Source organism: Penaeus vannamei, chromosome 18 (genome assembly GCF_042767895.1).
Source record: "Penaeus vannamei isolate JL-2024 chromosome 18, ASM4276789v1, whole genome shotgun sequence".
Taxonomy (NCBI): Eukaryota; Metazoa; Arthropoda; class Malacostraca; order Decapoda; family Penaeidae; genus Penaeus; species Penaeus vannamei.
Genome location: NC_091566.1, coordinates 35979051 through 35993373, shown reverse-complemented (window position 1 = coordinate 35993373; position 14323 = coordinate 35979051). Strand labels below are relative to the sequence as shown.

Genomic DNA, 14323 nt, shown 5'->3' with positions numbered 1-14323 from the left:
AAAATAGCGGTTTCTTGTGTACTTTCCCTCAGAAAACGGACCGACCTGCCTCTCTCAGCATGTTGCTATCCCTATACATCTTTCAAAACAAAGCTCTTTACCTTTAGCATATGCAAGCTATTAAGGGTTTGTTTCTGTTGTTCATTATAAGAGAGATTATCAAAACATAAATCACTTGAAAAATTGAATGAAATAATACTTTAATCTTCCAAGAAGGTATTGCATGTTACGAAAATATTTTGACATGTAATTCGAACTATATAGCACGGATTGATATATATATATATATATATATATATATATATATATATATATATATGTAAGGTGGTCTTGGATGCTACATCTTGTCCTCTCCGCTCTCCCGCTCTGACTGCCGTGTTGGAGGATTGTTTATGTGTCTCACCTCGGCTTTTTGGTTGTTATTTTTCTCGTTTTTATTGTCTTTTATTGTTTTATTTTAGTTTCTCCTTTTTATTGTGTTTTCTCTTAACATTTTTATTCATGATTTAGCAACGAGACATTTTTTATGACCCTTTTATCTTTAGCTTTTATTCATTTTAGTTTTTTAACATTCAGTAAAGTTTTAAGGTCTAGTTTTTACTTAGTTTTCATTTTAAGTTGTAGGGGAAGCATTTTTATATACAGTGTTTATTCGTTCATTTTAGTTATTGTATTTTATTTTCTTGCGATTTCTATTTTATACTTTTAGTTTTATTTTTTCTAATTTTTATGCACAGTTTTAGTATATTTATTACAAGAATATATTTTATAAAAATGTATGGCCTTTGACGTCACCGGGGCATTGTAAAAAAATAGAAATAAACAGTACGAGTCGAGACGTCAACGAATGTGTTTCGCTATCCTCCGAAGCTTTGAACCGGCAGTGTCGCCATATTTGTTTGAACCGAACACAGAGACGATCACGGAAGAATATAAGTTAAGTACTGAGTTCCTGATATTCTTTGCATAGGAGCTGGACGTGATCTTAAGAACATTTTTATTTAATAATTTGAACATCCTTTTATTTATTTATTTATTTTTTAAATGAACTTGGCTGTTTTTTTTTCTTTGTTTTATTTGTAACTTTACTTGTCAAAGTAGGAAGTCTGAGTGACCTTTTAGTTTTAGTTTTCCTGTTTCGGTGTCACCAGACTCGGGTTTTATACTGTTGTATTTTTTTTCTTTTAGGTTTAAGGGTTTTTTAGCCTCCAGCTCTGACGCCAGACTTGCTGGTTTTGTCTTTGTTTTATGGTAAGGCCTTCAGCCAGGCTCTCCACTCTGGAAGTCTTTTCTTTTAGTTTTTGCATACGACAGTCAGTAATTTTAGGTGCCTTTAGCACATTCTTTTACTTTTGTATTTTTCTTAGATGACTTTTTAGTATGTATTTTATCATATGGTTAGGCTGAATGTCAGAAAGTGGTATTCACACTGGAACAACCCTATTAATGATTCAGTTCCCCCCCCCCCACGCTACCACTTAAGGGGACTGAATTGACAGGGGTTAACCAGGTCTATTTGCGCCTGTATCCCCCGCCAGCATCAAGGGAGGGCAGAATTCTAAAAGTGCCTTGATGAACTGGGACGGGACCCCTGGGTTTGACGGATCACGCTACATATATATTAAATTTGTGTGTGTGTGTGTGTGAGAGAGTATGTGTATGTGTTAGTGTGTGTGTGTTAGTGTGTGTGTGTGTGTGAATGCGTGTGTGTGAATGCGTGTGTGTGTATGTGAATGTGTGTGTGTGAGTGAGAATGTGAGTGTGTGTGTGTGTTAGTGAGAGGGTGAGTGTGTGTGTTAGTGAGAGGGTGAGTGTGTGTGTTAGTGAGAGAGTGAGTGTGTGTGTGGGAGTCTGTGAGTCTGTGAGTGTGAGAGTCTGTGTGTGTGTGTGAGAATGTGTGTGTGTGTGTGTGTGTGAATGTGAGTGTGTGAGTGAGAATGTGAGTGTGTGTGTGTGTTAGTGAGTGTGTGTGTGTGTTAGTGAGAGAGAGAGTGTGAGTGTGAGTGTGGGAGTCTGTGAGTGTGTGTGTGTGTGCGTGTGGGAGAGAGAGAGTGTGTGTGTGTGTGTGTGTGTGTGTGTGTGTGTGTGTGTGTGTGTGTGTGTGAGAGAGAGAGAGAGAGAGAGAGAGTGTGTGTGTGTGTGTGTGTGTGTGTGTGTGTGAGAGAGAGAGAGAGAGAGAGAGAGTGTGTGTGTGTGTGTGTGTGTGTGTGTGTGTGTGTGTGTGTGTGTGTGTGTGAGAGAGAGAGCGAGAGAGCGAGAGAGAGAGAGAGAGTGTGTCTGTGAGAGAAAGAGAGAGAGTGTGTGTGTGTGAGAGAGAGAAAGAGAGAGAGAGAGAGAGAGAGAGAGCGAGAGATGGAGCGAAAGAGAGCGAGAGATAGAGGGAGCGAGCGAGCGAGCGAGAGAGCGAGAGGGAGAGAGAGAGAGAGAGAGAGAGAGAGAGAGAGAGAGAGAGAGAGAGAGAGAGAGAGAGAGAGAGAGTGTGTGTGTGTGTGTGTGTGTGTGTGTGTGTGTGTGTGTGTGTGTGTGTGTGTGCAGGTTCGACGACTGCAGTTTCTGCTGCATGTACTGTTGTGGCCCCCTATTCCACAACATTCATTAAATGCTTTTCAGTATCATGACATTATGTTAAATCATATAATTTTCAATTCTTTTTAGTAATTATGGTATACTTTAGATAACTTATCAATGTATTTCATAGTGATTCTATTAATTAGTGTAATTCAAGGATTGAGTTAAATCTTTATGAAAATCAATACATTTATTAATTAATAGTTCATTATTAGTGTAATATAATAAAACCACAATATCAAAGATTATATAAAACACAAGACATTATTTTAGGATCTTGACACTATACATACAACTAGACAATTATGACACTGTTATGTAATTATCAGTCATGAAACGATAAAATCATTCAACATTACATTATATTCTAATAACCAAGTATTATCAAATTAAAATAGTTCTGAAAGCAAACAATTATCTATTTCGAGTTAATAAATCAATTAGATATTATACAAATGAATAGTAATTACAAGAAAAGCAAATACTTGAATCAAATAGACATACACTTACAAACTAACCTATTTCAATTAAATATTAATATACATCTAAGATAATATTGCCACATTAGTTAAATTTAATAATCATTTCAGTATTATTTCATAAACTTTCTTAACCGTGATGGATCAGTGTCGGTGGTGAACAGCAGGGCGGGTGCAGCACAGGGCCCTTCCTTCGGTGGCTCCTCCGTTGGAGAAGGGGCACGCGACCCCTTGGCGTGCTTGGACTTCACCATCGAGCCGACAGTCCGGAGGATTGCCCTCCGGGTTGAGCCGCTGACAGGCTGTAGTCCGGCTCTCGGCGACTTCCGACGGCGAAGGTTGTGTGCCGACAGGGGCCGGCGTCGAAGCAGAGTCCCGGCGGAGATAACGTGGACGGCATGGAGGTCGTGCAGAGGGGTCTAGGCAGCACCTGCGGACAAACAGATGCTAAGAACAATGTCCTCAAAGGCAGCAGAGACAATGAAAAGTGACAAAGTAAATTAGTGTAATTCAAGGATTGAGTTAAATCTTTATGAAAATCAATACATTAGTTCATTATTAGTGTAATATAATAAAACCACAATATCAAAGATTATATAAAACACAAGACATTATTTTAGGATCTTGACACTATACATACAACTAGACAATTATGACACTGTTATGTAATTATCAGTCATGAAACGATAAAAACATTCAACATTACATTATATTCTAATAACCAAGTATTATCAAATTAAAATAGTTCTGAAAGCAAACAATTATCTATTTCGAGTTAATAAATCAATTAGATATTATACAAATGAATAGTAATTACAAGAAAAGCAAATACTTGAATCAAATAGACATACACTTACAAACTAACCTATTTCAATTAAATATTAATATACATCTAAGATAATATTGCCACATTAGTTAAATTTAATAATCATTTCAGTATTATTTCATAAACTTTCTTAACCGTGATGGATCAGTGTCGGTGGTGAACAGCAGGGCGGGTGCAGCACAGGGCCCTTCCTTCGGTGGCTCCTCCGTTGGAGAAGGGGCACGCGACCCCTTGGCGTGCTTGGACTTCACCATCGAGCCGACAGTCCGGAGGATTGCCCTCCGGGTTGAGCCGCTGACAGGCTGTAGTCCGGCTCTCGGCGACTTCCGACGGCGAAGGTTGTGTGCCGACAGGGGCCGGCGTCGAAGCAGAGTCCCGGCGGAGATAACGTGGACGGCATGGAGGTCGTGCAGAGGGGTCTAGGCAGCACCTGCGGACAAACAGATGCTAAGAACAATGTCCTCAAAGGCAGCACAGACAATGAAAAGTGACAAAGTAAATTTAAATAAAGTAAAGAAAACAGGTAAGACCACAGTAAACAAGTAAGGATAAAAACAAACGAGAGAAAATAAGAATAAAAGCGCAGAAAAGAGATTGAACAAGAAAGACTAATGGCACATATGTAAGAATAAAACAAGAGATGAGTAGGAATTAAAGCAAACGAGATAAAACAAGGAATAAAAACAGAAAAGATAAAGCGAGTTCGAATAAAAGCAACGGGTAAGAATAAAAGCTAAGAAAAGGAAATAAAACGGATAATAAAAGAACAAGAGGAATAATAGTTAAACAAGAAAAGGGTAAAAGTTAATGTACTAAAATACTTTATAAACGTGAAAAGGATTGAGAAAAAAATCTGGCGTGCAGCAAAATTCAGGATTCGTGTTAATGGTTTGGGATATTTGCACATATACAGAAGACTTAATACTTATCTTAAGTATCCGTATGGGTCCACCTTGATCTGGGGCTGGTTGGAATGGAAAGGATAGACTGAAAAACTTTTTCATTTTATATTTTATTGTGACTGAATGAAAGAGACTAAAGACACACAGAGATGACAAGCAAGATTCACAGACATAAAACGTGGTAAAAGATAAAAGCACAGTAAAAAGTGGGTGTAAAAAAACCGGAAAAATAAAAAATCGTTGGAAAATATATAGATAAAATGGATCTTAAAATAATCAAAAATTAAAAATACATATATAAATGAACAGGTAAGATTTCACTACAATACATTTACATTTTACATTAGACAGAAATGACATATTTTTTCTTTTCTCTTCCATTGTTTCTTATGAAACATGCAGTAATAATCTAGTTACCATTAAACAATACATGGTTTTCCATTGCAAGGCAAGTTTTAAAGCATTAACGAAGTAAAATAAAGCATGCAAGGTTGTATGGCTACCTCGACAAAAGAGAAATTATTTACACATTTTCTTGCACTAATCTATAGGGAATTACTACTTTCAAATTGAGAATTTACATATATGAAAAAAAAAAAAAAAATAGACTGCCCATCTGGCACAGCTGATTTCGTTGGGGGAATACGGGATCTTGATTTGCACATTATCTGCAAAAAAAGATCGTTTCCTATTTTTATTCCGTGTAAATGGCGTTTTAGTCGTATTTGTTTTAGTCTTGTTATGCATGCATCTAGTTTTCTGTTTTGTTATTATCATCATTATTCTGTGTCATTATTATCATTATTATCATTATTATTGTTATTATTATTATTATCATTATCATTATTATTATCATTATCATTATTATTATTATTATTATTATTATTAATATTATTACTATTATGATTACTATTATTATTATGATTAGCATTGATATAATCATCATTATTATCATTATCATCTGTGCTATCATCATTATTACCTTGACCACCAGGGTTACATCAGCGCCGATGTTGCCGGCCCTCTTCTCCGCGTTGGCGTTCTCGCCGAAGTCGGTCCTCTTCTGCCCGCTGCCGATGGCGCTGGATTTGCTCCTCCCGCTGTTCCACCTCTCGCCGTTCAGCGGCTCTTCGTTCTTCTATCCTTTGCTGCTGCTGCTGCTGTTGCTGCTGTTGCTGCTGCTGCAACAGCCGCTGCTGGTGCTCCTGCTGTTCGTGCCTCCTCATAATCTGAAATGATAAAAAAATTCAGGTACAAAGCTTACCCGACACCTATGCAGTGAATAAGAGAGGTGCGTTTGAGCGGAAAAGGTTGCAACATTTTCACTATTATCACATACATATCGCATATTTTCATTATATTTGTAACATTACTAACTTCATCTTCTCTGGAATTCCTTGCATCCAGATGAGCTTCTTTCTGAAAAGATGAAGAGAAATCCAATAGTTTCAGGTAATCGAAGCAAGAAAATCAGAAAGAGAAAGAGATGGGGGGGGGGGGGGGTAAAGAGAGAGAGGGGGAGCGAGAAATAGGCAGAGAGAAAATTAGAAAGAGGAGACGAAAGGAAGGTCACACAGTGAAATATATATAATTTCTTCTGTCATATTACGATAACAAAACTCAAGCAATATGAAGAAAGTGAATAAGAAAAGGCTCATAAAACTTACCACACTTTTAAGGAGGCGTTTGGGCTTTCCGCCCTGCGGCTTATCACGTCCCATCTGAAATTGTAACATAAATAAATTATTGAATCAAACTCACGGCCCATCTGAAATTGTAACATAAATAAATTATTGAATCAAACTCACGGCCCATCTGAAATTGTAACATAAATAAATTATTGAATCAAACTCACGGCCCATCTGAAATTGTAACATAAATAAATTATTGAATCAAACTCACGGCCCATCTGAAATTGTAACATAAATAAATTATTGAATCAAACTCACGGCCCATCTGAAATTGTAACATAAATAAATTATTGAATCAAACTCACGGCCCATCTGAAATTGTAACATAAATAAATTATTGAATCAAACTCACGGCCCATCTGAAATTGTAACATAAATAAATTATTGAATCAAACTCACGGCCCATCTGAAATTGTAACATAAATAAATTATTGAATCAAACTCACGGCCCATCTGAAATTGTAACATAAATAAATTATTGAATCAAACTCACGGCCCATCTGAAATTGTAACATAAATAAATTATTGAATCAAACTCACGGCCCATCTGAAATTGTAACATAAATAAATTATTGAATCAAACTCACGGCCCATCTGAAATTGTAACATAAATAAATTATTGAATCAAACTCACGGCCCATCTGAAATTGTAACATAAATAAATTATTGAATCAAACTCACGGCCCATCTGAAATTGTAACATAAATAAATTATTGAATCAAACTCACGGCCCATCTGAAATTGTAACATAAATAAATTATTGAATCAAACTCACGGCCCATCTGAAATTGTAACATAAATAAATTATTGAATCAAACTCACGGCCCATCTGAAATTGTAACATAAATAAATTATTGAATCAAACTCACGGCCCATCTGAAATTGTAACATAAATAAATTATTGAATCAAACTCACGGCCCATCTGAAATTGTAACATAAATAAATTATTGAATCAAACTCACGGCCCATCTGAAATTGTAACATAAATAAATTATTGAATCAAACTCACGGCCCATCTGAAATTGTAACATAAATAAATTATTGAATCAAACTCACGGCCCATCTGAAATTGTAACATAAATAAATTATTGAATCAAACTCACGGCCCATCTGAAATTGTAACATAAATAAATTATTGAATCAAACTCACGGCCCATCTGAAATTGTAACATAAATAAATTATTGAATCAAACTCACGGCCCATCTGAAATTGTAACATAAATAAATTATTGAATCAAACTCACGGCCCATCTGAAATTGTAACATAAATAAATTATTGAATCAAACTCACGGCCCATCTGAAATTGTAACATAAATAAATTATTGAATCAAACTCACGGCCCATCTGAAATTGTAACATAAATAAATTATTGAATCAAACTCACGGCCCATCTGAAATTGTAACATAAATAAATTATTGAATCAAACTCACGGCCCATCTGAAATTGTAACATAAATAAATTATTGAATCAAACTCACGTCCCATCTGAAATTGTAACATAAATAAATTATTGAATCAAACTCACGGCCCATCTGAAATTGTAACATAAATAAATTATTGAATCAAACTCACGGCCCATCTGAAATTGTAACATAAATAAATTATTGAATCAAACTCACGGCCCATCTGAAATTGTAACATAAATAAATTATTGAATCAAACTCACGGCCCATCTGAAATTGTAACATAAATAAATTATTGAATCAAACTCACGGCCCATCTGAAATTGTAACATAAATAAATTATTGAATCAAACTCACGGCCCATCTGAAATTGTAACATAAATAAATTATTGAATCAAACTCACGGCCCATCTGAAATTGTAACATAAATAAATTATTGAATCAAACTCACGGCCCATCTGAAATTGTAACATAAATAAATTATTGAATCAAACTCACGGCCCATCTGAAATTGTAACATAAATAAATTATTGAATCAAACTCACGGCCCATCTGAAATTGTAACATAAATAAATCATTGAATCAAACTCACGGCCCATCTGAAATTGTAACATAAATAAATCATTGAATCAAACTCACGGCCCATCTGAAATTGTAACATAAATAAATTATTGAATCAAACTCACGGCCCATCTGAAATTGTAACATAAATAAATTATTGAATCAAACTCACGGCCCATCTGAAATTGTAACATAAATAAATTATTGAATCAAACTCACGGCCCATCTGAAATTGTAACATAAATAAATTATTGAATAAAACTAGACAAATAATTGCATAAGTAATAATCATAATCAACAATTTAAATCTATAAATTTGAAGTTAAATGATACCAGATTAGTTGTAGCATAATTCATAATAACATTGTTTATGGTAAGAAATTATGAAAATAAGGAAAAAAATAATGAAAATAATGAAAACGGAAATAGTGATTATGATGATAGTGATGATAATGAAAATGCTAATAATGCCAATAATGATAATAAGAATAATCATTATAATGATAATAATGATGATAATGATAAAAGTAATGATGATGATAATGATAATAATAATTATAATAATAACAATAATGATGATAATGGTTATGATGAAAATAATATCAATGATAATTGTAATGATACTAAGGATGATGATGATAATAAGGATAATAACAATAATGATAAAATTGATGAATGAGAATAAATATAGTTATGATAACAACAGCCATAATACAGTTATCATAAAAATGGCAATTATAATAATTATTTTTGTAATAATAAAGGTTATCACCATTTCTATTGCTATTATCATTATTATCATTATCAATGTAATTCGGGTGTGATTGCTATCACCATTATAGTTGCTATCATTATTATCACTGCTATCATTTTTATCAGCATCATCATTATCATTATCATCATTATTATAATCATATAATCTCTCTCTCTCTCTCTCTCTCTCTCTCTTAATTTCCCTCCTTCCTCCCCTCCCTTCTTCTCTTCTTCCTCTCTTTTTTTCACTCTCTCTTTCTCACTCATACACTTACCCTCTCTGATTCTAAAATTTACAAAGGAGCGCACACAAACAACCTCGAGGCACATAACAACACAAACACGAACCATGGCTGGTGGCCACGGAGGCTGCAATTATGTTGAGGTTATAAAACTGAACTGGATTTTTATCTCTTTATTTGGTGATGAACCAAGCACAAGTGATGTCAGCAACCGTCGTGAGGCGAATGATGATTCCGGCGAGAGAGAGAAGTGTAAAGAAGAGGGGGGGGGAGGAAGAGTGGGGATAGGGGAAGGATAAGGAGGAAAATGAATTTTAGTTGAAGAAAAAGGAGCCGGGGCTTGACCCAGCATGCAGGGTAAAGATCTAGGTAATAGCTGTAGTGGGTTTGTTGAAAGAGGAAAAGGATCGAGGGGCTCAGCGCCATCGGCAGACTCGCGTATTCACCGCGCAGCCACACCCCGCGGGATCGTATGGCGAGGCAAGGCCGCGACTCGTGGCGCGGGGAATACCCCACGACCTTGAGCGCGGCTCGCCTCGCCACAATTTTCCCACGGGGAGTGGAGCCTCGCTATGGCGAACACGGAGCCTCTCGGCTAACTGAGGGGGAGGGGGAAAGAAGTTAGCAGGTTTTTGGCGCCATCTGGGGTATGCTCTGGGCACGGCCTCTTCGGCCGTGGCTCCTGGGCTGTTCCTCAGCTAACCATCACTGCTGAAGCGGGGTGAAGCTCGGGTGAGGCCGCGAGGCAAGGGCAGACCCTCCTCGCCCGGGTCGAGAGGAGATTTCTCTCCTTCGGCCGCAGGACTTACGAGAGGGCACGGCCTTGGCGGCCCCACCACGATTGGATTAACTCTGCTGGCCGTGGCGCTTCTTTCCTCGGCTCGCACAAATCCTTACGCTAAAGGATTTGTGGTCCTGGCACGAGTACTAGCAGCAAACGCCACGTGTCGGAAACCGAAACCAGCAGGATGTTGAGGGTAGGATGAGGATGAGGATCGACGCTATGGCAAGGATAATGAGATGGAATGAGTCGGGGTGGCGGTCACGAAGCGTCAGAGGACGAGGTGAAATGATTTAAAAACGGGGATGAGGGCAGTACCTGAGGGAGATTTACTTTATTATGAAGTTAAAAAAAGGAAGGTACCAAACATTACCACTAAATTACTTTAAAAAGAACAAGAACAAAAACAAGGAACACAAAACAAGCAACAAAACTGAACCCCCCTTATCCCTTGCCCGTTGTTGTCGTGGGGGGGCTTAAGAGACGAAGACTGAGACCCAATACAGGGATCTCCCCTGCCTAGGGCCTCAGCCCTCGACTCAACTAATTTTGCATGGTCTTTTTTCTCTCCAGCTTTTGTTTCCGTCTCTTCTCCATCCCCTTCTGCTATCTACTTCCTAAGGTGTGAGAGCCGTGCTGAGAGGATGAAAGGCTGACCTAGTGCCAGTCCTGAACGGCCTGCGGGAACCATGGGCACGGTACTCCTGACTAATCTAGCCCTTACCTTCAGTAGCGAAAGGAGGTGGACCGATTAGGCCTATTTACATAATCCAGGTTCCCCATGACCAGTAATGAAAATGTAATCCCTTTATTAGAGGCTATGAGGCTAGCCCCTTTATCAAATAGCCCCAACCCAGGCTCTCCTTTGACCACGGCTCCGAACACTGAAACTACTGTCCACTCCTTAATGCCTACTAGTGCATTACCCACCCAAGCAGAGACTCAATCTCGAGAAGACATTCCTACCCACCCAACTTCCTCAAATTCAACTCCACCCCTGCAACCTTCATCAAACAACCAATCCCCCCTTATTACTACCTTGCAAACTTATTCTCCATCATTCCGTAATACTCCCTCTTCCACACGTCCCCGACCATCCACCACCACCAACCCTACAGATATCTTAAATACTCTGTTTAGCCCAGCTAAATGGGACCGTTTTTTCGTGATCCCTGCTACAGCTCCTTATTCAGGCAACACTCTTCTCTTTCAACAATGCCTCCAAAAACAAGTAGGCAGAGTCCCTTTTTATACCAGACGCGATCGCTCCCGTCTGGTAACAGTCAGATCAGAAACTGAATCTATAGCACTGTCAAATTTAACTGATCATTCTGGCAACCCCATTCCTGCAGAACCTCATCCAACCCTTAATACCTGTACCGGAACTGTCTCTCCCCAGCAAACTGCCCAGTCGATACCAAAGATTGGTCAGACTGGAGAAGACTTATTAGGATGCCTCAAAGACCAAGATGTGAAATCAGTACATTGCTACACCATTCCTCCTAAAGGTCAACGAAAGAATCCGACCAATATTGCCAAAATTACCTTCTGTACACATGACCTTCCCTTACGTATCTACATTGGTGGACAATCCCTCCTTGTTCGACCATACCAACCCCCTCCCCGTCAATGTCAAAACTGTTGGCGCTTTGGACATCCTGCCAAACATTGCCGTTCCACAGACCGATGCCCCATATGTGCCCAACCTGGTCATAATCGATCAAACTGCTCAGCACAAACACGAACATGTGCTAACTGCGGCGGCCCCCATAATGTATTTTATAGAGGCTGTTCCACTTACAAATTTGAATCTGAAGTAGCAACTCTCTGATACAAAAATGGTCTCACTTTACGTGAAGCCAGACAGGAAGCACGTCGACAAGGTTTCTCTCATACTCCATATTCTAGCAACATCGTCCGCTCAGCCCTTCCCCCTCCACCCAAAAATGTCCCCATTTCCACTTCTACATTCTACATCCCTCAGACCAATTACTTTGCTACTCTAAACCCAGACACCCCAATCTCAACCACAGCTCCTATCTGAACTACAGCCCCAACACTAACCCCTCTCCCTCCCCGCACTACCCGCAGTAGACAGACTAAACGTTCTAACCCTTCTTCCCCTACAGCACAATCACCTCCACCTACCTATACCTTTGTTCCTGAGACACCAGTCTCCTCTCCCCCCCCTCATAAGAAAACCTTTATTCCACAAAACTCTCCAACCAATTCCATTGCAGAAACAATTACCTTCTCACAAAACTCTCCAACAAACTCCACTGCAGAAACAATGGATGACATTCAAAGCTATATGTTTGAGACACAAAATCCCATAACTCATGCTCCTTCCACACTTGAAGTGGTTGCCGATATTCATACCCCTCCTACTAATATTCCCCCTACACCCCTTCCTCCTAATCCCTCCCAAGACAACACATCCCCTTCAACTCCAACTATCCATCCTTCTGATATTCATCCTCCTAACACTAATACTCCCCACACATCTACTCCCTCCCAACACAACCCACCCCCTTCAACCCCAACTATAGACACATTCTCCCTCCCTCCACCCCCTCTATCCTTTGCACTCCCTCCAGGTTACACACGAGAATCACTCATGGCACAACAATGCCCTTCTCCAGACTCCCTACCTCCTAATATCCCTCCTTTACACCCCCTAGCTCCTTCCCCTTCAAATTCCCCAACACGTAAATGTGTTATCATTCATAAATCAACTAGGGTATAGCTCTCCTACATTGGAATATTCGCGGTTTCCGCTCTCATAGATCAGACTTACGTCATATCCTTGCTTCTTATAATCCATCTATTATCTGCCTCCAAGAGACTTTCCTCACACACCCTCCTATTCCAATTCCTAATTACCATTTTATCTTTTCCCCACACTCCCTTTATGTCTCGCCTATACTTATCCATCATAAAACACCTTATGTCATACCTCCCATACAAACTTCTGTCCCGTGCACAGCTATTCGCATCTTTCTTCGCCGCTGGATCACAGCGATTTCAGTCTACTTCTCCCTATCCCATCCCATTGACTTTACTGCCTTTGAGACTCTAATTTCCCAACACCAACCACCTTTCCTCATAGTTGGTGATTTCAACTGCCGCCACACTCTGTGGGGTGACTCTACCACCAACTCCCGAGGCCGATCTCTAGAACGCTTCCTCTTCACAAATAACCTAATTATTCTCAATTCAGATCGCCCCACACACTTTGACATGCGCACACAATCCTTTTCATGCCTTGACCTCTCTCTATGCTCTCCTACTTTACATCTAGATTTCCATTGGTCAGTTCTAGACCACTTCCCCTATAGTGACCACTTCCCAATACTCCTTTCTCCTACTTCATATGTACCACTTCCTAATCCTCCACGCTGGTGCTTTGATAGAGCTGACTGGCATACTTTCACTTCACTCTCTACTATACCTATCCCTCCACCCCCCTTACCGTCCATTTCAGATATGCTACATTGTTTTACAACCACAATCCTAAGAGCTGCCTATACAGCCATTCCTCGAACTTCAAGACCCTATACTTCTAAATGTGTTCCATGGTGGAATTCTGATTGCACCAAAGCGCTCCGCTTAAAACGAGCAGCCTGGAACAGCTATCGCTACAAACGAGGCACCCCTCACCAGCTATCAGCCCTTATTTCCTTTAAAAGAGCATCTGCCCATCTTCGCCGTACAATTAAAAACAGCAAAACAAATAGCTGGCAAAATTATGTTTCCTCAATTACATCTACATCTATTTCAGCTGTTTGGCGACGGATCCATAAACTATCAGGCAAACATCCCCCCCATCCTGCACCTGTCCTCCATATTCGAGATATTCTCATCTCTGAGCCTGTAGAAGTACCTAATGAACTGGGCAACTATTTCAGCCAGGTCAGTAGTGGCTCTCACCTTTCCCCACACTTTTCTTCCATTAAAACCATCAAGGAATGCACCCCTATTACCTTCACCCTATCCTCTGATGAGTCCTATAATGCTCCTTTTTCTTCTTCTGAACTCAACGCTGCATTACAGTCGTGCCGCAACACTCATGAAGGCCCTGATGGTATTCACTATCGTATGCTCCGACACCTCCC

The 14323-nt window shown here is 39.2% G+C and overlaps 2 protein-coding genes across 2 annotated transcripts; both read right to left on the bottom strand.

The window, feature by feature from the left end:
- Positions 1–2808: 2808 nt before the first annotated feature.
- LOC138864746 (uncharacterized) lies at positions 2809–4805 on the bottom strand. The gene is made up of 2 exons (XM_070133251.1): positions 4009–4805; positions 2809–3477 (listed from the first exon to the last, which is right to left on the bottom strand). The coding sequence occupies exons 1-2, from the start codon at positions 4125–4127 to the stop codon at positions 3192–3194; spliced, it is 405 nt and encodes a 134-aa protein (XP_069989352.1). The 5' UTR covers positions 4128–4805; the 3' UTR covers positions 2809–3191.
- Positions 4806–4875: 70 nt separating this feature from the next.
- Positions 4876–6588, bottom strand: LOC113810023 (putative GATA zinc finger domain-containing protein 25). Its single transcript, XM_027361708.2, has 4 exons — positions 6443–6588; positions 6153–6194; positions 5758–6004; positions 4876–5443 (listed from the first exon to the last, which is right to left on the bottom strand). Exons 1-3 carry the CDS (start codon positions 6509–6511, stop codon positions 5777–5779), a joined length of 339 nt encoding a protein of 112 aa, XP_027217509.2. The 5' UTR covers positions 6512–6588; the 3' UTR covers positions 4876–5443; positions 5758–5776.
- Positions 6589–14323: the final 7735 nt, after the last annotated feature.

Coding starts and splice junctions, on each gene's coding strand:
- LOC113810023 (XM_027361708.2), bottom strand. CDS start 6,511: ATGTTACAATTTCAGATGGGACGTGATAAGCCGCAGGGCGGAAAGCCC. Junction 6,195..6,442: donor AACGCCTCCTTAAAAGTGTG/GTAAGTTTTATG, acceptor TCATCTTTTCAG/AAAGAAGCTCATCTGGATGC. Junction 6,005..6,152: donor GGAATTCCAGAGAAGATGAA/GTTAGTAATGTT, acceptor TTATCATTTCAG/ATTATGAGGAGGCACGAACA.
- LOC138864746 (XM_070133251.1), bottom strand. CDS start 4,127: ATGGTGAAGTCCAAGCACGCCAAGGGGTCGCGTGCCCCTTCTCCAACG. Junction 3,478..4,008: donor ACCGACACTGATCCATCACG/GTTAAGAAAGTT, acceptor GTTTGTCCGCAG/GTGCTGCCTAGACCCCTCTG.